Source organism: Mus caroli, chromosome 14, assembly GCF_900094665.2.
Source record: "Mus caroli chromosome 14, CAROLI_EIJ_v1.1, whole genome shotgun sequence".
Taxonomy (NCBI): domain Eukaryota; kingdom Metazoa; phylum Chordata; class Mammalia; order Rodentia; family Muridae; genus Mus; species Mus caroli.
Genome location: NC_034583.1, coordinates 11,020,085 through 11,043,666, shown reverse-complemented (window position 1 = coordinate 11,043,666; position 23,582 = coordinate 11,020,085). Strand labels below are relative to the sequence as shown.

The 23,582-nt window shown below is 43.7% G+C and overlaps 1 protein-coding gene across 1 annotated transcript in view; it reads left to right on the top strand.

Moving 5' to 3' along the window:
* Positions 1-795: 795 nt before the first annotated feature.
* Nr1d2 (nuclear receptor subfamily 1 group D member 2) overlaps positions 796-23,582 on the top strand; it is a 28,450-nt gene continuing 5,663 nt past the window's right edge. The window contains exons 1-6 of the mRNA XM_021181827.2: positions 796-1,083; positions 10,465-10,731; positions 12,466-12,554; positions 15,655-15,799; positions 16,935-17,551; positions 20,442-20,627. Of these exons, the coding sequence (XP_021037486.1) occupies positions 1,068-1,083; positions 10,465-10,731; positions 12,466-12,554; positions 15,655-15,799; positions 16,935-17,551; positions 20,442-20,627 (1,320 nt within the window). The 5' untranslated portion in view covers positions 796-1,067. The remainder of the gene's footprint in view (positions 1,084-10,464; positions 10,732-12,465; positions 12,555-15,654; positions 15,800-16,934; positions 17,552-20,441; positions 20,628-23,582) is intronic.

Here is a 23,582-nt window from a genome sequence, read left to right as displayed (position 1 = left end):
TTGTTTCCATTTTCAGTTTGCTAGAAAATTTACATGCAAGGTGAAATGCACCAATCTGTACTACACGTTTGCTGAGTTCTAAAAATGCACGTACACATCCTAAATGAGAGGTCACGGGACATATCTAACCCGCTGATGGATATGGGAATCCAGAGCTGAGATTTTCGCTGGAAATGTGAATGTGAGGATCACCACAACACAGGTTTATTTAGGTAATGAGCCTGGATAAAACACCTAAGGTGATAGGAAAATGAAGGGTTGACTCCGGAAGCTAGATGTTGAGAGCGTTGGGCAGGAGACGCCAGCCAAGCTCAGAGTCCTGGAAAGCTTGGCGGCAGTAACCATGTGGGACCACGGAGGTGACCAGATTGGCTAGTGCTAGGGAGGTGGGAACAAACAACCTCTAGCAGCGGGAGATCTGCAGGCAAGGGACAAGCGGCTGCAAGACAGGCTGGGAAGGAGGGAGGGGGTGAGGTGAAGTGGGCGGGGCCGGTGCTGGGAGGAAGGCCCGGCCCCGCTTAGCAGAGGAGCGAGGCTTGAACAGTAGCAACGGGAGGGGGCGGGGCCGACGGGCCAAGTCCAGGGAGGGGCGTATCCAAACAGAGGGGGCGGAGCCGGGAGAAGGGAAAGTCCAGAGCCAGGGTGTAAGGAATGGAGGGAAAAGGAGAGGGCGTGTCTAGGGAGGAGCTGGTGGGTCCACGGATTGGAAGGAGAGGTCAGGACCGCTCCTTGGAGGCGGAGCCTGTATAGAGGAAGTGGGCGGAGCCAAGGGTAGGAGCGGGAGAGTCGAGGAGAGGAGGAGCGGGCGGCCTGAGGAGGAGGAGCGGGCGGAGTCACCGCACGGCCAGCGGCGGAGGAGGGGGGTGTGCGCGGATCACATGGTCGAGGAGCCCTCCCGGTCAGCTGCCGTGGCCGCTGCCGAGCCCTGCCACAGGAAACTGCTGCGCCGCGCTTGTGCCGTGCGGCCCGCAGGAGCCGCCCGCACCCGGTGCTCATGATGTGGGCCCGCGAGCGCCACCGCCTGCAGTCCCGGGCGGCGCGGTGAGGGCCGCACCCTGTCCAGCGCCATGGAGCTGAACGCAGGTAAGAGTAGGAGGGAGGCTCGGGGGTCAGGGATGCGTGTCTGTGCGTCCATCTCGCGTGGGGTTGCTGGGATCCCGCACTCGGGCTCCCCGCGCGCCGGACGCCCCCCTCACATGGCCGTGCCGCACTGGCCACGTGCACGGTGTGTTTACGTTCGGCGGCGCGGGCGCTGGTTGGCTCTGCGGGCGAGTGACGCAGCATTACATAATGCGCGCTGGGTGGTGGCGGGCGGAGACACGTGAGGCCGCCGGGCGACCCACATTACCCGGGGCCGGAGGGACACGTGGGGGCGGTGCCGCGGGGGGGGAGCCCATAGTCTGCGCGAGGCCCCGCCCCCGGGGCCTCCGCCGTGACGTGGCCTCGGTCCCCGGTCTCCCGCTGTTGCCCACTGCGGGGCCCGCTGCGCATGCGCACCCGCCGCAAGTTCGGCGCTTGTCCCGCCGCAGTGCGCGCGGCAGCCTGCGCGTCCCCGGGTGACCCCGGCAGGGCTGACCTTGCTAGACAGGGAGTGTGTGGATCGTTCTCGCTCAGAGTCCTGCGGGAGTCGCGCAGCACCCTCCGGATGGACAGCGTGTACATAGCAATTCGCTTCCAGGGAGACTTAGCCCAGAAGTCCTTTCAAACATGGAGGGGAGGGGCTTTTCTGCCCGCAGCTCGCTGTGATCTGAGGACTGGTGATCTAGGATTTCAGAACCTTACGTAAAACTTTTATTTACGTTAAAAACGTTTTAGCTTCGCGCCCAAGAGTTTGAGGCAGATGGCGGCAGAAAGTAGCAAGCATGGGCTACTGTGTGAGATCCTCACTCAAAATGCCCAAAGAACAAAATAACCCCTTTTGTTTTCAGGACTGACTTTGAACCCCCAAAAGACATGGTCATATAATACCACCTTCCTGGCTTCGCTTTAGTCGACCGCAGTGATGACCCTTATATCTGAAGCAAATGAAGTTTTCATCTTGAATTTTTTGAGTTCTTTGCACTTTTAAAAATCATCACAGTTCTAACATATGTTTTATGAATTTTTAGACCAGTGGTCAAATTAGTTTCATGACTATTTTGATTACCTATAGTCCTTCTTAGTCATTGCCGCATATGAAATATTCAGTCACATGGAGGCGAACCTTTTTTTTCATTCGAAATTTAGAGGTTGGTAGATTGAGCCTGTTCCAACCCTGCCCTTCACATGGATTCTTCAAGCTTTGTAACTTCATAGTGTAGTTGGGTCAGCTGGGTTAGGTTTCTCTGATTTGAGCTTTTGGAGGACATGATTATTAATGTTAGTCTTGATTTTTGGAGCTACAAAATGTGAACATTTTCTTGGGTGGCTGTTGACTGCTTCTTTCCCCTGCCCATTTTCAGTTCTTACTTGGGCCTTGCTTTGTGTTTTTCTAATCCTGTTTAACCCCTGTTGCCCTCTGGGATGGCAAAGTGAGTAGACTATTGTGGAAGTGGCTTGGCATTTCCGTGGTTTAGGTTGGTTCTTTGCTTTGGATCCTGTTGCAAATTAATCCATTCCCCCCCCCCCCCCCCCCGTCCGCTCCCCCTCCCCCCGCTTGCATACACACATACACACACACAACACACTTTCTCTTTGGAATATTGCTCTGTTGACTCATAGTAACCATGGAGGCAGCTAGGAACTTTTTCATGGGAAGTAATTTGAAGTTAGATTTCATCCATCATTCAGAAATTGCCTGATCTGAAACACATAAATTTGCAGTTTAGTCTTGAGTTTCCTCTTGTTCATATGACAATGAATGTCATCTGATATGTTACAGTTTCTGCAACCTACCTTTCAGGTGAAGCTGATAGCATTCCTTTTACCTTCCTTTTGAGTGTTGTAAACATTACCTTACTGCCAAATTAAGTGGTTTCAGTTGACACTTTGAACCAGAGGTCATTCATCATACTGCCTTATGATTCATGGCATGCAGTCTCTCCTTGCTTGTCTCACAGAGGAGAAATTGACTCTGCAATTTTTTTTTTTTGTTTGTTTGTTTTTTGAGAAAGGGTGTGCTGGCTAGTTTTGTGTCAACTTGACACAGGCTGGAGTTATCACAGAGAAAGCAGCTTCAGTTGGGGAAATGCCTCCATGAGATCCAGCTGTAAGGCATTTTTTCAACTAGTGATCAAGAGGGGAGGTCCCCTTGTGGGTGGGACCATCTCTGGGTTGGTAGTCTTGGTTCTATAAGGGAGCAGGCTGAGCAAGCCAGGGGAAGCAAGCCAGTAAAGAACATTCCTCCATGGCCTCTGCATCAGCTCCTGCTTCCTGACCTGCTTGAGTTCCAGTCCTGTCTTCCTCCAGTGATGAACAGCAATGTGGAAGTTTAAGCTGAATAAACCCTTTCCTCCCCAACTGCTTCTTGGTCATGATGTTTGTGCAGGAATAGAAATAAACCCTGACTAAGATACAGGGTTTCTCTGTGTAGCCCTGGGTGTCCTGGAACTCACTTTGTAGACCAGGCTGGCCTGGAACTCATAAATCCGCCTGCCTCTGCCTCCCAAGTCTGGGATTAAAGGCGTGCGCCACCACTGCCTGGCTCTTGACTGCATTTTTATCACATGATTGTGATCGTGTATACTAAATTCTCCAGAGTATTATAAAAGAGAGCTCATTGCAGCCATTTCACAATCACAGTTTTGGCTCACATTTTAAAAATTAGGTACATTTTAAAAATACTGTACAGTGTATTCTTAGGTTTCAGTTTGATGGCAAACAAAACAGAGACTGCTGTTTGTTTTTTTAAAAGATTTATTTATTTATTATATGTAAATTCACTGTAGCTGTCTTCAGACACTCCAGAAGAGGGAGTCAAATCTTGTTACAGATAGTTGTGAGTCATCATGTGGTTGCTGGGATTTGAACTCAGGACCTTGCAGTCAGAGCTCTTAACCGCCAAGCCATCTCTCCAGCTGGAGACTGCTTTCTTGAGATAAGCTGCAGAACAGTGGCACTGGTCGTGGGTGGAGTAGAAAATGTTTGAGCAATTAGTGGGGTGAATGGGCTCAGAAGATAGTTTGGAAATAATATCTGTAGAGAAAAGCCCTGGGCCTGTATTGAAGAAGGACAGCAAAAGGCTTGGAAGAGGAGAGGGGGTAGTGTCCTTTTCAGTACTCTGATAACTTTCTTCTAGCATATAAAGATGACAGAGTAGTGATCACAGTTTCTTGTTAGTAATTTCCCTGTGTCAGGTTATATTTCCTTCATGTTTTTTTTTTTTNTTTTTTTTGTTTTTGTTTTTCGAGACAGGGTTTCTCTGTGTAGCCCTGGCTGTCCTGGCACTCACTTTGTAGACCAGGCTGGCCTCGAACTCAGAAATCCACCTGCCTCTGCCTCCCGAGTGCTGGGATTAAAGGCGTGCGCCACCACGCCCGGCTCTATTTCCTTCATGTTAATTCATGAAAGAAGGTACTGTTGTCATCATCCTAAAAATGAAGGGATATATAAATTGAAGTTAAGTAACTTATGCAGTAAGAAGTTGAATCTACAAAGGCTGCTTCACTGCTTTGTTGTAAGGAATATTAGCAGTTCTCAATCTGTGGGTGTTTTTTGAATGACCCTTTTGCAGGGGTCGTATATCAGATATCCTGCATATTTATGTTACAATTCATAATAGTAGCAAAATTACAGTTACGTAGTAGCAACAAATAATGTTATGGTTGGGATCACCACAACATGAGTAACTCTATTAAAAGGTCACAGCATTGGCACGGTTGTGAACCACTGGCTTAGGGCATCTTGAAAGTATAGGGATCTGTCCTGGTGAGGTTGAAGACAATGTGCAGATCCACTAAGTAAATGAATAGGCTTGTGGCTGAGAAAAGGGTCAGGTGCCCCTGTCAGAGTCTCTGATGTCAGCATTCTGCTGGTTCTCTCTCTCTTAACACTGTTGTTAGTGAAGCTGGCTTACTTTCCAGCCCCAGATTAGTTCTTGACTTCCCTCCTCTAGTGTTTTACATAGAAAACAAAATACTGCTAGTTTAACATATTTAGACCTCCTTTTTGTAATCTTACTTAAAAATATAATCTCTCACAGGATACATCATTTAGCAGTGGATGTGTTCTTTGACCCTCTTGACCTCTGCCCTGTTCACTGCTCATGTATGACCCTCAGCCTTCTGCCTCCTGCTCACAGTTTTCCACTTCTTTAAAGCTTTTTAGGAAGGAGACCAAACTGCTCTGGAGCTCCAGATCCACAGGCACACCTGTAAGGAGGAATAACTAATAAATTAGGCATGAAACTGGAAAGTATAGTTGTGACTTGGTAGTAAGCCTCTTTCCCAGGAGGGTAAAAAATCCCAGAAGAGAAGAAAGCAGACCCCAGCCTGCAGGAGGGCATTGATGGTTTACATGAAATTGAGGCCTGGGTAAGCCCTGACTGGTAACCTGGCCCAGCTCCACTCCCTTTCCAGCTAAAAATAGAGAGGGCTGCTGCCTGAGTTAATTTTAGCTCAAGGCTCTAAGAAGTGCATTCTGCTTGTTTCTGCAAGTGTTGGGATTTGCTGGATCAGGGATTTTACATTTCTTGCTTTGTCATTAGAGACTGTGTACACACACACACAAAAAAATAACTTCTTTTATGTATACTTTTGTTTCAGTCTTGCAGTTACTGGCAGATATTCCTGTTTTATGGGTGATGACTCAGGGTTGGTGAGATGGAAAGAAACTTGCTTGTTCAGGTCTTCTCAGTAAGAGTGATCTTGTGTATTGACTCATTCATTAGATGGCTTGGTGACTTTTGTATCGGGTTCTGCTGCTTACTAGAGTTCTGCCGCCTTACACAGTGTTTTTCAACTCCAGCTTCCTCATTTGCAAATGGGCTAAAGGGAGTTGGAAGGCTGAAATGTGATCTAGAGATTGAGTAATTTTATGGTTGGTACTGCCTGAGGACTTAAGACTTTCACTCTCCTTTCTTCACAAGAGGAGCTGCTGAGTAAGCTTTACCTTCTAGGAAGTTTACTTTTAGCCTTCACTTAGCTAACCATCCCATTAGTAGATAGGTGTCTAGAAGAGAAGAGGACAAGAAAATCAATATTGAAGGTCTTACCAGTAGAAGCAGCTGATTCCGGATGTGTCCCAGTGGCTTCAAGGTGTTGAATACAAGCACTTAAACCTCCTGAAGACTGGAGATAGAGATGAGCTGGAATGGCAATGTTTTATTTTGGAGCTTTTGTAAGGAAGTTTTAAAACTTAGCATAGCCCAAGCAGTGCTTTTGGCGAGTTTTAAATAATCTGGATTAGCTCTATTTCTTACAGACACAGAGCTGTGAGATACTCCACTGGGAAAGTATTTTTCTTGGTATCCTTTTCTGAACAGAGACACTTGTAAACCTAGTAGCAATTTGTTAACCCTGGAATTTATATGAAGTGCACTTCAGATCTCTTAAACTTTCTAAAGACAGCTGATCTAGTGGTTTTTCTCTAGACAGAATAGGCTTCAAGGTTCTCATTGAATGCACATGGCATTTCAGATAATTGGGCAGTTGTGTTTATTCCAATCTTTGTAACTGGCCAGTTAATGCCCCTGCCCCTCCCCCTTCTTGTTTTGTTTTAGTTTTGAGGTAGACTTGTCATGTGTAACTCAGGATCTCTCCTTGCCTTTCCTCTTGAGAATTGGGATTTAGGGACACGCCCTACCATGCTCAACTCTCCAGTTTGTGTTTGAATTTTCTGATTGTATTCATTTTTACATTTCTATATACAAAGAGCCTGTGAAAGTGCCCATTTCTGAGGCTACTTTCTCCTGTTTGGGCATGTGTTACAAAAAGACGACAGGGTAGTTTAGTGATGAAAAGAAACTCAAAGTTGGAAAGCTTTTCTTCTTATGATACATACCTGGGTGCTTAAAAAATGTTTGTTTGTTTATATGTATGGTGTTTTGGCTGCACCATGGGCTGGAGGAAGCCAGAAGAGGGTGTCCAACTCTGTCAGTGCTGGGAATCAATCAAGTCTTAGTCCTCTTAGCAGCCAATGTTCTTAACTGATGTGCCATCTCTCTGGGCCTTCAAAGAAAATGAAGAGCATGCAAGTATGAGTGTCCACAGAGGCCAGAAGAGGACTTAGATTCCTCTGGAATTGGAGTTAAAGGCAGTTGGAAACTGCTGTTGTGGTTGCTGGGAACTGGACTCCTGTCTTCTACAAGAACAGTACATGCACTTGACCACTTAGCATTTTTTTCAGTTTCTAACTGAAGTCACTGCTTTTAAAGTCAGGAATAGCCAGAGCCAGGTTGGCCACTACCTTCAGATCAAGAGGTTGCAGTGCTCACATTAGCTTCTGTATGTTTTTGGTGCAGTAGAGCTCAGGTGGGCTTGAGAATGTGTATTACTAGCAAGTTCCCAGCCAGATGCTGATGCCGTTGGTCCAGAATGATTGGCTAGGGAACCACATTACAAGAAAACCACAAGTTGTGGGGTGCTAGCTGCCCTTTGGGCAGATGAGAGGAACACACCAAATAGCATGTGGGTAGTGGGCTTGACCTGGGAGAGCAAATTTATACCTACAGCCTTAACAGATGTCAGACATGGGTTTAAGGGTGATGGAATTGCCTACATTAATTGTGTGCTTGCATGCATTTGCAATATATAATGTATATAATTTGTTTGTTTGAGAGACCTCTCTCATGAAGCTCATCTGGCTTCAATTTGATATGTGCCTGGATGACCTTGAACTACTCATCTTAACTTTCCAAGTACTGGGAATACAAGCATGTACCATTATGCCTGGCCTAGTAAATGACTACTTTTGCTTTTAAAAGTGAAGTGTAGAGGCTGGAGAGATGGCTCAGTAGTTAAGAGCACATCCTGTTGTACTTAGAGGACCAGATTTTGTTCCCAGCACCCACATTGGGCTGTTCATAACTACCATGAACTCCAGCTGATCTTTGCCTTCTTCTGGACACTGTGGGCACTCACATTCATGAACACAAACTCAGGAACATAATTAAAAAAAAATCTTGTGAAATGTGTGCTTTTTTTTTTTTTTAATTTTTTTTTTGGTTTTTTGAGACAGGGTTTCTCTGTGTAGCCCTGGCTGTCCTGGAGCTCACTCTGTAGACCAGGCTGCCCTTGACTGCCTGCTGCTGCCTCCCTAGTGCTGGTATTAAAGGCATGTGCCACCACTGCCCAGCTGTGCAATTTTATATACTGAGAAGTGCCCTAGCCAAGGAGACGCTGTTTCCTCCCCCTAAGAGCTGTGGTTGTGCCTTATTCCTCAAGAGGTTTCCAACCTGGATATGAGTGATTGGTGCTTGAATACACATCCACTAATCGACTTCAACACAATAGACCAACGTGGTTGCAATTCTGATGCCTTTTTTTTTCTTGTCTGTAAATGAAAATATCTGGATTTAGAAGGATTGTTTGAACCTCAACTTTTGCTGTGTGGTTTGTTTTTATTATATTATTACAACTACTATTGTGTATGTATGTGCAGTGTGTGTTTCTGTATGTACATGTGTTGACATGTGCACAGGTACACATGTATGTGGAGGCTAGAGGTTCAGTATATCCCTTGATTGCTGTCTACCTTACATTGTTAAGGCAGGTGGGTCTTCTTACTGAACTGTGTCGGCTATTCTGACTCCAGGGATTTACTGTCTCCTCTCATGCACAGTGATTGCAGACAGGCTACCATGCTGCCCACCTGGCATTGGTTTTAAGATTGTGTGTGTACACTCGCACACTTACAGTATTCATCTGTCCCTGTGAAGCCCAGAAGAGAGTGCTGGATTTCCTGGAACTGGAGTTAAAGGTGATTGTGAGCAGTCTAATAGGAGTGTTGGGGACTGGAGGAAAGTGCTCTTAATGACTAAGCCTCTCTCTAGCTTTTTCTACCTGTCTTCTTATCTGGGTTTTGGGGCTCTGCACTCTGCTCCTCACACGTGGCCCAAGCCTGTGCCTAGGAAGCCTTCTTCTACCTCTTATATTTTTAAACACAGATCCCATCTTTACAAAAATTGGGCCAAAGAGCTATTATCTTTAGGACTTTTTTTTTCCTTTTTTATTAGTATTGAGGGTTGAGCCCAGGGTCTCATCCATTCTAGTGTACTATCACTGAGCCATATCTTTATCTCCTACAATTTTTATTTTCAAGTTAATGCTCCCATTGCACTTGATATTCTCCAGCTCCTTATGTTCACCATCATCTAGACTGTTGTCTGGAGCCCCCTGGCTTCCTGCTTATATTTCACAGTGCTTGGAATCTGTTAGTCAATGGGTATTTCACAAAGGCAGAAATAGATGTTAAAAGTATGTGGTGGGGGTAGGCTTCATCCCTATAAAGTGTGCTGGGAATTGCAGCATTGCCGTTTGCTTGTGGCTAGTGGAAAAATTGGTGGATGCAGGCAGATGTTAGGTGCCTATAGTGCTGGAGAAAGGTGACCATTGTCTCTTGTGTCTGCTGTTCATCGAGGAACCAGTGAGTATTTGATGATGGGGGCAGAAGCACAGCGGACCTTGGCAGAGGAGAGAACAATAACTTATTTGGTCTGGGAAATAAGAATTACTTATTTGGGAAAATTATAAGTTTGACCTTGGTGTTAGTCTTGTAGCATTTTATCTCTTTAAGGCAAGAAGCTTAAAATTATACTCTAACAACGATTTTAAACACTATTTATCATCCGGAGAAGATTACAGCTTTGCAGAGGCCAGGCCAGTTTGCATAGGGGTTGTGGAGGTTACTTCAGTTAACTTACTGTTGTGTTTTGGGCCTACCGGGAGGCGCTCTGGTAGATAGGGTTATCATCTACCTTAATGTTGTTCTTGTACAGTTGTATGTCTTCTACCACTCTTTAACGTGGCCTGTAACTATGTTAGGAGGACACATAGTGTGTCTGCCCAAAGATGGGTGCACAAGTGTTGTGATGGGTGGGTCCTAGAAGGAAGTGGGCTCTGGACTCACTGGAGAGCCCTGTCTTCAGGGAGTGTCAGAGCAGCAAGCTTGGGAAAATTTGTCTGCTGTTCCAAATGAAATCCCTGTTCTCCATTAGCATGTGTCTCAGCTCAGTGCCAGGGAAGCCAGCTCTGGAATAATGGGGAGGCTGAGGACCAGTGCAGGTTTTGTGTGTGTAGTTTGCTGGTGTGAGCCAGGAATGTACTCAAGTTAGAAAATGGAAAGCCTTAGGTCTGTGTGTGCTTATGACAGACAAGTTACTGAGGGTTTTCTCATTGTCAAATCAGTGGGATATAACATAACTTTGAACTTTGTAGAGGGAGTAATATGACACATAAAGAATCTTTTGGTATAAACAAAAGTAGTGTCAATCACTTTTTGTTTCTGAAATTAGTGACATTTCTAACAATTCAGTAAAGTAGTATATTTATCTGAGTAAAATCAGATACATGCATCATTTTATATTTGTCTGCTTGCACTATTTTCTAGGAGGTGTGATTGCCTACATCAGTTCCTCTAGCTCTGCCTCCAGCCCCGCCTCTTGTCACAGTGAGGGTTCTGAGAATAGTTTCCAGTCTTCGTCCTCGTCTGTTCCATCTTCTCCAAATAGCTCTAACTGTGATGCCAACGGCAATCCCAAGAACACTGATATCTCTAGCATCGATGGTGTTCTGAAGAGTGACCGCACAGATTGTCCTGTGAAGACAGGCAAACCCAGTACTCCTGGCATGACTAAGAGTCACAGTGGAATGACAAGTAAGTCCATTAGTATTTTATATTATTGTCACTAATGCATATGGCCTTTATGTCCCAGGCTTGTTACTAGGTGTCATACTACTATATTCTCCCTCTGGTAACCATGGTCAGTCATGAGGCAAAATATCAGTGATGCCTTTAGAAGTTTCTGTCAGGGTCTGGCTGTTACGTGGTCCTATGTTAGGGTTTTACTGCTGTGAGTAGACACCATGACCAAGGCAAGTCTTATAAAGGACAACATTTAATTGGGGTTGGCTTATAGGTTCAGAGGTTCAATTCAGTATCATCAAGGTGGGAACATGGCAGCACGCAGGCAGGCATGGTGCAAGAGGAGCTGAGAGTTCTACATCTTCATCTGAAGGCTGCTAGCAGATTACTGGCTTCCAGGCAGCTTGGACTAGGGTATTAAAGCCTATGCCCACAGTGATAACACCTATTCCAACAAGGCCACACCTCCTAATAGTGTTACTCCCTGGCCCAAGCATATTCAAAAATAGTGTTACTCCCTGGCCCAAGCATATTCAAACCATCACAGTGGCCCAACTGTGTTTCGTCTTCCCTTTACCACACACTTACAGAGGGGCCTTTCTACCGGACTCCTAGTACTGAGCATAGTCTCTGTGGTAGTGTTTGCTGGTTGTGGGATGGGTTTACTTTCATGAAGCAGGAGTTGGGAATATTTGGGATTAGGAAACCCAAGCAGGATGGCACTGATCAGTGAAGCAGCTTATCTGAGCAAGTGTGGGTAGAACAGGTTTAGTGGGGCAGGTAGAGAAGGCATGGACCTTGTCTATCTCTTGTTGATTTGAAGCAACACAGCTCAAAACCTTTGAACCATTTTTCTTTGTGATGCTGGGGATTGAGCTCAGGCCTCATGTTCATTGCGCAAGCACTCTTCAATAATTATACCTAAAGCCTTCTTTACCTTTTCTTTTCTTTTCTTTCTTTTTTTTTTAAGATTTATTTATTTATCTTATCTATATGAGTACACTGTAGCTGTCTTCAGACACTCCAGAAGAGGGCATCAGATCCTATTACAGATGGTTGTGAGCTACCATATAGTTGCGGGGAATTGAACTCAGGACCTCCAGAAGAGCAGTCAGTGTTCTTAACCGCTCAGTCATCGCTCCAGTCTCCTACATTTTCTTTTTCTTTTCTTTCTTTCTTTTTTGTTTTTGAAAAGATTTATTTACTTACTTGCTTTTTAAATTTATGTGTATGTGTGTGAGCCTGGAAGAATATATGTGAACCATGTGTGTAGGTGTTCTCGGAGACCTGATTAGGTGGGATTGAGTTCCATGCCATTGTTAGCTATCACATGGGTGCTGGGAACTAAACCCTGGTCTTCTGAAAATATTCTTAATCATTGAGCCATCTCTTCGGCCAACACCATTCCTGCATTTTCTATTGATTTCTCTGTTCGAATTCTTAATTTTTTTATCTAGATTTTTTTTTTAAAGTTCTTGTTGCATGTCTGGTATCAGGTAATTACAGATTTACAAAAATTTGCTTAAAATTGTCAAAAATGAAAAGGCTGCAGTTTGGTGCACTTGCCTAGTGTGGGCAAGGGTCTCTGTGGGGGTGGGGGGGTGGAGAAAGGAAGAGATTATTTTCTTCTGTGTGTAAGTGTATTGTTTCAAAGCACTTGCAAATTGAATGAGATAAAAGATTCAATTGGAAAAAGCACTTGCGTGATTCTTCCAGCTTTTTATTTTCTGTCTCCTTATGCCCTAGAATTTAGTGGCATGGTTCTACTGTGTAAAGTCTGTGGGGATGTGGCATCAGGATTCCACTATGGAGTTCATGCTTGTGAAGGCTGTAAGGTAAAAAAAAGCTTTTATTTCTTACTACTAATCTAATTCTAGGAGTAAAGAAAGTGGGTTAGGTTTGTGAGTGTCCACAGCTTATTTAGAAGGGGGCGGGGCAGGAATCAGCTGTTTCTCTTCAGCTTTAAGAGTCTAGTCAAAATAATTTTTCTGTTTCAGGTTAGTCATTCAGGGTATGGAGCAGTCAGTTCTAGTTCATTCACTCTCCAGTGAGGTACAGGCCTTGATGGTCAGGAAACCAGGTATGAGCCAGACAGATAGGGCAGTGCACTACCTTGTTGGAGCACTTCCTTTTTTTTTTCCTTTTGAGACAGAGTCTGAGGTAGTCTATGGCTGGCCCAGAACTTGCTGTGTATGGCAGTGGAGGATGACCTAGCATTTGTGATCCTGCTTCCTGCCAAGGGCTGGGATTACAGGCATAGGCACTGTCATGTAAACCAAGATTTGAGTTAAGTTTTTGTCTGTATGCTCAAGCTGATCATACCACAGGTGGAGATATTTGAAAGTTAATTTGCTTCAGCAGTTTGGAGACTAGGGGCTGCATCTTGGGAGGCCTTTCTGTTGGAGGATGGAAGGCATTGAATAGAAACATCATGCTCATGTGTAAGAATGTGAACATGAGTGTGTATAGAAATGAGCCCATCCATCCCACATTTTTTGTTTTGTTTTAGGCAGGGATTTTCTGTGTAGCCATGGTACTATGTAGCTGTGTAGAGCAACCAGGCTGGCCTCAAACTCAAAGAGGTCTACCTGCTTCTGCTGGGATTAAAGGCATGTACCATCATGCCTGACTCCTAATGTATTCATAACAAATTCATTTTCATATTAACATTAGCCAATTCAAGAAAGCAGACCACCTATGCAGCACTGTGTATTGGGTGTTAGTTTCTAGAACATGATCCTTGGGGAACAGAGACCACATCAGCTCTTATCCTGTTAGGACTGTGGACTGGGAATAACTGCTAAGTATTTATTTAAATGTAGTGTGCTGAGAAATAATGCTTGAGGCAAGAGGATTGTTGATGCTAAGCTAGCCTGAGCTATTTAGCAAGATCTTATCTCAAACACAAAACAAACAAAAATAACAGCAGCAAACAGTAGAATACAAATGAGTCAGATCATTAAATAGAAGACAGAGGAAAGAGTTAATTTCTAGTGATTGCAACCAGAATCTTAGGTAAGCTCTTTGAGGTGGCCCTTCCTCCTCACGTACATCCAGAATCTCTCTTAAATCTGACACAACTCTTTTTCCTGTAACCAAACAAGATCAACATGTGTTCTTGTTTTCTCACTGTAGGCTAGAGTAGGAATCTGGTTTGGCAGGATGTGGCAGGGTGAATAAGATAAGAAAGAATAAGTCTCTCCTGGGACAAATCTGAGTGAGTTGAGTCTGGGAGTTTTTAATGACTAGTAAGTGTTTTTTTCTGTAGACGTAGCTCTTTTCTATTGTCTTAGAGAATTGTGTATATATTTTAAAGAAAATGTAAAGTATTTTGAAGTTAAATTCATGCTCAGCTTGCATTTAGATAATAAAATAACAATTTGAATGAAATGTATTATATATTCTCTTTTAAAAAGTATCTTTTAAATGTGTATTACGTGAAATCCTGGTGCCCATGGAGTCTAGAAGAGGGCGTCAGATCTACTACAGCAAGAGCTACAAATGGTTGTAAGCTGCCATGTGGGTGCTGGTGTTTTCAACCACTGAGCCATCTCTCATCACTATATTGATAAATACAAATAATTGATCAATATCTCGGTAGTATTTGTTTGAGACAGGGTCTTCTGAAGTAGCCCAGGCTGGCTTAGACTCAAAATCTGCCTTAGCTTTCCAAGTTTCTGTGATTACAGGGTGTGTCACCAAATCATGCAAAATGCATAGTTTTGGGGTAGTCCTGTGCTGGGAATGAGACACAAGGTCTAACAAGGTTAGGCAAATACTTTACCTTGATCCACCTCATAGATTCTAGTACCCTCTTTTTACTTGTTTTGTTTTGTTTTCCTTGTTTGTTTATTTTTGAGTCAGGGTTTCTTTGGGTGGTGCTGGCTGTCCTGGAACTCGCTCTATAGCCCAGGCTGGCAGAACTCACAGAGATTCACCTGCCTCTGCCTCCAGAGTGCTGGGATTCAAGGCATATGCCACCACCACCAAGTCCTCAGTACCTTCTTAAAAAATGCATTTTTCTTAGCTCTTGCATAATTTAAACCAAGTATATAGTATCACAACAGTAAAATGCAAAAGTGTTATAACTGGTCAATATTTAATAAGATGTATCGTGTAGTCAGTTATAATATTAAGGGGCTATCCTGTTTGAAGTGAATTTTTAGTTGTTTTTCTTGAGTTTTGTGTTTTTTCCTAGGAACATTGAGCTTGGGGTAGATGAAGATCTGGCATAGAGCATATGCTAATGATTTATGTAGTCAAGATAGTTGTTTATAGTCATCAGTCTGGGAACCCTCTTTTCCTGGATGTGGGCATGTGCTATAACATGTGCTGCTTACATGTGGCCAGGGATGTCTGGCATGTGTGTCTAGATTTAGTTGGTGACAACAGAAATGTTCCAGAAATGACCGAGCTCAGCTATTGTAACATAAGGTTCTAGTGATAGAATCCAGCTATCAAACTGTCAGCTTTTATGTCTCAAAAGTTTTTGAAAGCTGCATATGGTGGCACATGCTTGTTATCCCAGCACTTGGGGAGGTAGGGGTATGAGGATCAGTAGTTCAAGGCTACCCTGGGCTAATTGAGATCCATCCACCCCCCCACCCCCCACCCCCTAAAAAAAAGAAAAAAAAATACAAGTTTTGAAACTTGCTTTCAAGATTGAACTTGTAGCTGCTGCTGAGGTATAGCGGCGGGAGTGCTTATAAAAAGGTACTTTGGGCCAGCACAAAGAATCTTCCACAGGAAGAGGAGTTTTGTTTGTTAAGTGTTGTATCTACTGATAGATACCAGTAAGGAGCCAGTTAACCTTTTTGTCAAGAATTTCTTTCTTTGACATAGGTCTAGCTCCACATATACTAGCTTGATATGGGAATAGTTCTTGTGAGGGACTTCACGTTTTTACATGGATAGATAAATCTTCCTTTATTTTAGGGTTTCTTTCGGAGGAGCATTCAGCAAAACATCCAGTATAAGAAGTGCCTGAAGAATGAGAACTGTTCCATCATGAGGATGAACAGAAACCGGTGCCAGCAGTGCCGCTTTAAGAAGTGTCTATCTGTGGGAATGTCACGAGATGGTACGTGCCCAGTGCAGAGTGTTGACAGAGTGTGAGGTTGGTCATTGAGCTGTCAGCAGTTACCAGGGCCTCTTTGGTTGGTATGTACAGATTCCGAAAGCACGTTGCAACCTCCTGTGGGTTTAAACTCATTATGGTGGAATGAGCACTATCATCTCAGAGGCAGCTATTGGCATGGTTGCCTTTTATGTAGCTTCATGTAAATTGACTCAGATTTTTCCTAAATGATTTTTTTTTTCGGGACAGGGTTTCTCTGTGTAGCCCTGTCTGTACTGCAACTAACTTTGTAGACTAGGCTGGCCCCCAACTTGGAGATCCACCTGCCTCTGCCTTCTGGGATTAAAAGGTGTATGCCACCATTCACACAACTTTTCCTAAATGATTTTAAGTTTCCTTTTCTGGGGATGAAGGGCAGGATTTATTTGACATAGAAAGATGGCTCAGTGATAAAAAGCATACACTGCTCTTACAGAGAATTCAGATTCAGTTCCTAGTATTTACAAAGTGACTCACAAGTGCCTGTAACTCCATACTAGGGGACCTTGATGCTTCTTCTCCATCTGTGCATCTGTGGCACAATATGTGATGTGATATATATATATACACACACATACATACACACATATACACATATGCATACACACATGCAGGCAAAACATTGATACACATAAAATAATATACATATATTTATTATGCACTATATTATTATCACCTTGGGTCAGGCTTTCTCAGCTGTCTTAGTCTTTTTAAAAAATTTTTTTTGAGGTAGGGTCTAACTGTGTAGTCCTGGTTGGCTTGGAGCTCACAGAGATTGTCCAGAGTGCTGTGTGGTTGCCTGGCTTTAGTAAGGGGCTGGTATGCTTTATATTGCAGTTCTTACATTTTTTTGTTTCTTAGATTTTTGCTTAGGAAAAAACTCAACATGTTTTTCTTACCCTTGTTTTGGAAAGTTTTCCCTTCTTTCCCATTTCCTTTACTGAATCAGCACCCAAGTTTAGAAAAACTTAGGCTGAGATATGTAGATATTCTTGACTTGTATGACAAGAGCCAGGGGTTTCAGAGCTAGTTTTGTATCATTGTTTTATGCAAGCAGAGCTTATTAGAATATAGATGCTAACTAGCTTTCTCTTCATAGCTGTTCGATTTGGCCGGATTCCTAAGCGTGAAAAACAGAGAATGCTAATTGAAATGCAAAGTGCAATGAAGACCATGATGAACACCCAGTTCAGTGGCCACCTGCAGAATGACACCTTAGCAGAACAGCATGAACAGTCAGCACTACCAGCTCAGGAACAGCTGCGGCCCAAGTCCCAGCTGGAGCAAGAAAACATCAAAAACACTCCTGATTTTGCAAAGGAGGAAGTGATTGGCATGGTGACCAGAGCCCACAAGGACACCTTTCTGTATAATCAGGAACATGGAGAAAACTCATCTGAGAGCATGCCACCTCAGAGAGGAGAACGGATTCCCAGGAACATGGAGCAGTATAATTTAAATCAAGACCATCGTGGCAGTGGGCTTCACAAGCACTTCCCCTGTAGTGAGAGGCTGCCACATCTCAGTGGACAGTACAAAGGGAGGAACATAATGCATTACCCAAACGGCCATGCTGTTTGTATTGCAAATGGACACTGTATGAACTTCTCCAGTGCTTATACTCAAAGAGTCTGTGATAGAATTCCAGTAGGTGGATGTTCTCAGACTGAGAACAGGAATAGTTACCTGTGCAACACTGGAGGGAGGATGCATCTGGTACAGTGAAATCGATTCTTTGCTCGCCTTGTATCAAGGAAAGCTTGGAAGGTTTTCTTTTGGGGGGCATGTTGAGTTGGGAGGTGGGTGAGAAAGCCCAAGAGATTTCTAGAAGCCTCTTTGTGTAGTATTTTGGTGAAATGTTAATAAGCAGTGCATGAGGAGTAACATAATTTTACATAACAGTAGGTATGAGCTTGTGCTTTAATTGCTACTGTGGGGTTAGGATTTGTATAAAATAGGATTGGCACAGAATTGATCCTATAATTCCTGGAAATATCTTTGGAAATTTAGGTGTTCTGATCAGTTAGTAGTTCATTAACGTTGGAATCCTTTTCAAAAGAGTTGATCTTTTAGCTTCTTTGATTTTTTTTTTGGAGAGAGGTTTTGTTGCTTTTGAGGGGACAGTCTTGGGATGTTGCTTTGAGCTCCTGGGTTCAAGCGATCTTGTGGATCACTGGGACTTCAGGGTGCATCACTGCCAAACAGAGGTTGGGTTTTTTTTGTTTGTTTTTTTTTTTTTTTTTTTTTTTTTTTTTTTTTTTTTTAAGACAGGGTTTCTCCGTACAGCCCTGGCTGTCCTGGAACTCACTTTGTAGACCAGGCTGGCCTGGAACTCAGAAATCTGCCTGCCTCTGCCTCACGAGTGCTGGGATTAAAGGCGTGCGCCACCACGCCCGGCTCCAAACAGAGGTTTTAAAAGCCATACTGATGTAGAAAGAGTTTTGGAGATATTTTATGGTTTGAGAATATATATATATATATATATATATTTTTTTTTTTTTCTTTTCCAAGATAGGGTTTCTTTGTATAGCTCTCTCTGTCCTGGAACTCAATCTAGATCAGGCTGGCCTTGAACTCAGAGATTTGCCTGCCTCTGCCTCCTGAGTCCTGGGAAGAAATTTAGTAGCCTGATTTCTAAGATTTTATCCTGAGATCAGTTAATATTCATATCATTCAAATTCATTTCATCAAATTCAACATTCTACACAAAAATACAGTGTTTATGGTCAGCCAGCATTTCATCAGAACAGCAGCACTCCGTATGTCATTTCCAGTTTAAACCATGAGGTCTTTTGGTGTAGCGCTTGCTTTCAGCTGCCAGGTAATTATCTTTTTTTTCTTTTTTAAATCCTAAAGATAGTTGATTCTATTACAGTCTTCATGTTCAGCTTTCCTGTTGTCTTTTGCCAGTGTCTGAGGTCTGAGGGCTGAGGGTAGTCTAGAAGATGCCTTAAACCTCGTGGCCTCCTAGTACTTCAGGTGCTAAGGTTCTTCCTCTAGGCACTTGTAGGCTTTGTAGATGCTGGTTTCATAGCTGTCTCCAGGCTTAGGAATCCTCTCATTCCTTGATTCCTATGGGTTTAATGTAAATTTAAAGGCTGTTTTTAGTAATAGACCATGCTTCATATCGTTTTAGTGGTCCTGCAGCTTCTTTGGCTTCCTTAGCTCATGTTTAGAAGGTGTACCTCATATCCACAGTCAGTTTCCTGGCTGCACAGATGGAGGTCACTGGTCTCAGCATTGTTAAGGAGCTAAAGGATCAGTGATGCTTTTCCCCCCCAATAATTTATTTATTTTCATTCACTGATCACAGCTCCACTTCCTTCTCTCTTCCCAGCTCTGCCCTTACAAATTCCTCCTTCTATCACCCTCCCCCTTTTCATAGAAGGGGAAGCCCACCCTGGGACATGTAGTCCCAGCAGTGACCCTCTTAAATTGAGGTGCCTTATACTTTTGGAACTTGCAGTGTTTTTGTTTACTGAGAATAAATAAGCCCTGAAATGGGAAGTAAAGAGATTTGTGGCCTCACTCTGTTTGGATAAGGCACTGAGTCTTTCAGAGGATCATGTACTCAACTAAGAAAAGGTAATTATGGACTAAGGTGCAGTTTTTGTAGTGGAGCTCTTGTTTTGCTTGTGCCAAAAGACTCTGGATTTCATCTACTAGCAGAGAAAAGACAAAGATTATTGATTATAATTGACCATAATAACCAGGGTGAGAAATAGATCTGTTTTCAAAAGTCATGGCCCTGCACATGTGTGTAAGGTGGCAGTTGTTGCCCATTCAAGAGGGTTCTCAAGTTCTTGTTTATGCAGTGTTTGCCTAGGTTACCTCTTACAGTAGGTCCATAGCTGTTTCAATTAACTTGTCATGAGGCTTTTAAAAGCATATTTGAGACAGGGTCTCATGTACTCATACCTGGCCTGGTACTCACAGAGATTTTTCTGTCTCTGCTTCCCTAGTACTGGGATTAAAGCTTTACAAGGTCATTTAAGTGTATAGGATATGTGTTTCTATTTTATTTTTAATTTTATTATTGTTGCTTTTTGTTTTGAGATAGGGTCTTACTACATACTTCTGTTGATCTTAAACTAAATGTGAGTACCAGTTGGTCTTGAACTCAGAGATCCTCATGCCTTTTCCTCCCTTGTGCTGAGATTAAACTCATGTGCCACCACATCTGACTATTTTAATTTTAATTATGTACATGTGTGAGTGTAGGTATGTGCACATGTGTGAAGGTGCTGAAGGAGGCCCCTGAAACTGCAGTTAATAGGCCTCTGATGAGTGTGCTGGGAACTGAACTGCAAGAGCTAAGCCATCTCCATGGTTGAATATGTGATTTGTAAAGCCTCCATTTTAAAGTATTTACCCACTTCATTGGTGAGAACTCACACATTTTCTTATGTACATTGAAGATATTGTAACTGTATTTACTGTGGTGAGAATTCCTGTTTTGAGGTAAGATGCACTCACAGAAAGTGATGGAAGGCCTTACTTGAGTTAGGAGTTACTTCATGTTGTGGTTTCTCATAATTGAGGTGACACTTTGGAATTCTTTGCCACTCTTCACAATTTAAGAGTTTTTCTATTTCTTGTAAATTAGGTGTGTCCTATGAGTAAGTCTCCATATGTGGACCCTCAGAAGTCTGGACATGAAATCTGGGAAGAATTTTCAATGAGTTTTACCCCAGCAGTAAAAGAGGTGGTGGAATTTGCAAAGAGGATTCCTGGCTTCCGAGATCTGTCTCAGCACGATCAGGTCAATCTGTTAAAAGCTGGGACTTTTGAGGTAAGTTTTATTTATCCTGATTGTTGATGCAAAGCCATGTACTTAATTCTTTTTTCTTTTCTAAATAAATGTTGATGGTTCAGAGTCTCTAACAAAACAGTAACTATCACAGAATTCCAAGAAGAGAGGGACAGGTACATTGAACTACTTGCGACTACTTGCGACTAGACTTACATTCTGTGACCCCAGCATGTAAGTTACAGGTTCTGCCAGTACTTTCAGGTGTAGATGTATTGGTTTTTGCTTAGTGTTAGACACCCAAAAGCTGAGTCTAATGTTTACTATATTGAATACAGAATAAATAAGGAGAGTGGGTTGTGTGTGGTGTGGTGGTGCATGCCTTTAGGCCTAACTTTTAGGAGGTAGAGGCAGGTGAATCTGAGTTCCAGGCAAGCCAGGGCTACATAGTGAAATCCTGTGTCTCCAAAACAAGCAAAAGTAAGTACCCCCCAAAACCCAAGAAAGGAGACTGGCAAATGGTTTTTACTTTTACAAAAATATAGAATATTCAGCGACTCAGTAGACATCTCTGTGCTGCCCTTTCTCCTTGGATCCTTGGCAGCTTGTCCTCAGTCATTGCTTTTAAGATAAGGTCTTGAGTAGTCCAGATTGCCTCAATTCCCTCTCTTAAGTTCTCTCCCAGTTGATGAGTTTGGGGTGTCCTCTTGAGTTTGGGGTGTGCCACTGTGTCATCCTTCTGCCACTGCTTTTTCGCTTTTTTCATCCCAGTTCTCTTGAAGAGATGCTTTGTGCCTGTGCTTGGACTGCCATGGCTGTCCCTTGTATAGGTGGGCTGGCCAACTGCTGCCTCTCAGTGGTGTCTTGGAGGTCACTTACACACAGCTCTGAAATTTGAGGGGACAGTAATAGGTGAACATCTCGTGGCCAGACCTTTAAACTCTGAGTAGTTTGAGAAGGAATCAAACGTGTTAGGCTCTTTCCCCCTGATGAGTCGTACAGATTTAAACTATCAGGTACTCTTGGTGTTAAGTGCTGGTCTTCATAGAATGTGCCTGGCTGGAGAAACCTCTAATCTTTGTGCATTCTTCTAGGTCTCATTTCTTCTTTCCTTACCCAATTTTCACATGTGCCACAGAAGCCTCTGCTACCTGGACTATCTGAACTAGAACAGAGAAGTACTATTTTAGTAATAAACCAGCCCTAGAATAATTGAGCAACAGCTGGGCCTTTCAGTTTAAAGGAATACAATGAAACTTAGCTTTTCATGTCTGAGGGTTCAAGTCAGTGGCTGATGCAGTCCACCTGTTTTGGGAGAGGTAATTCTTGCCCAGAGGTGACTTGTATGTTATGTCTAGGATGTTCTTTCCACCCTGTGATTGTGCTTCAAAGGAATTTGCACCATTATCAGAGGAGATTCACTTCCTTTTGGGTTGTCTGGGCAGGCCACTTTTGTTTGAGGCATTGTAGAAGACTGTGTTGCCCAGTGCAGTTTCAGATGTAAAAGAGGCATCCAGACAGCATTGATGTCACAGATAGAGTGTGGATGCATGCTGTAGTCCTGTGATACGATCAGTCAAAACTGATGTGGACTGAGCAGCAGTCTTGTGCTGTGATGCGATACAATCTTGGATGTGGCCTCAGCAACAGTCTGGGTTGTGATGACTGAAATAGAACTTGTCTTACACCATAGACACCAAACATGCTTTAGACCCCAGACAATTTCATGAATGTCTTTGGCTAGACCCATTTTTTCCCCCAATAATATTTTTGTTATTCTTTTTATATCCCGATCACAGCACATTGCCCTCTTCCCAGTCCCTCCCTAACAAATCAGTCTCCACATTGTCCCGAAGGGGAATCACCCTTGCATATTACTCCTTCCTGACCCCCCACCCACAACAGCTAGTTCCAGCAGGACTGGGCACACATCCTCTCCTAGTGGGCCCAACCAGGCAGTTCAGGTAGGTGGAAGGGAATCCAGTGGCAGGGAACAGAGACCAAGACAACCCCTACTCCACTTGTTAGGGAACTCACATGAAGACCAAGCTGCACATTTGCTACAAATGTGTAGAGGGTCTAGGTTCAGCTCCTGCATGCTCCCTTGGTTGATGGCCCAGGATTTGTGAGGCCCCACGATCCCAGGTTAATTAATTTTGTGGGTCTCTCTGTGGTGTCCTTGACCCCTCTGACTTGCTCAGTTCTTTCTCTTACTCTTCCACAGGACACCCAGAACTTTGCCTTATGTTTGACTGTGGGTCTCTGCATTTGTCTTTCTCTGCTGCTGGAGGAAGCCTCTCAGGAGACAGTTATGCTAGGTTCCTCTCTGTAAGCATAGCAAAGTATCATGAATAGTGTCAGGTTGGCTCTCTTACATGGGATGGGTCTCGAGTTGGGGTAGTTAACTATTTAAGTTAACTGTTCCTTCAGTCTCTGCTCCATTTTTATCTCTGTACATTTTAAATGGAAGATAAATTTGGGGTTGAAGGTTTTATGGGTAGATTGATGTCCCCTTCCCTCCTTTGGAAGGTCTTGCCTGGCTACAGGAGGTGGTTATTTCAGTCTCTATATTCCCCTCTGGTAGGAGTCTCAGCTAGGGTCACCCCCATTGGTTCCCTATACCTCCCCTTCTCATCCAGGCATTCAGCTAGTCACCAGAGATGCCTCCCCCCTACTGATTGCCATTCTTACTCCCAGCCCTCTCCTGCCCCTTGTCTCCCCACACCCTGATTGCCATCCCTGTTCCCCTCCTTAACCCCTCTCCTACCCTGTTCCCTCTCTCCATCCACCTCTGTTGATTATTTAGTTTCCCCTTCTGAGTTATTCTCCCTTGGGCCTTACTTGTCCTTTCAGCAAAATCTTGCTAGTGTGTGCAATGGTGTCAGCATTTGGAGACTGATTAAGGGATGGATCCCCAGGTATGGCAGTCTCAAGATGGTCCATCCTTTAGTCTCAGCTCCAAACATTGTCTCTGTAACTGCTTCCATGGATGTTTTG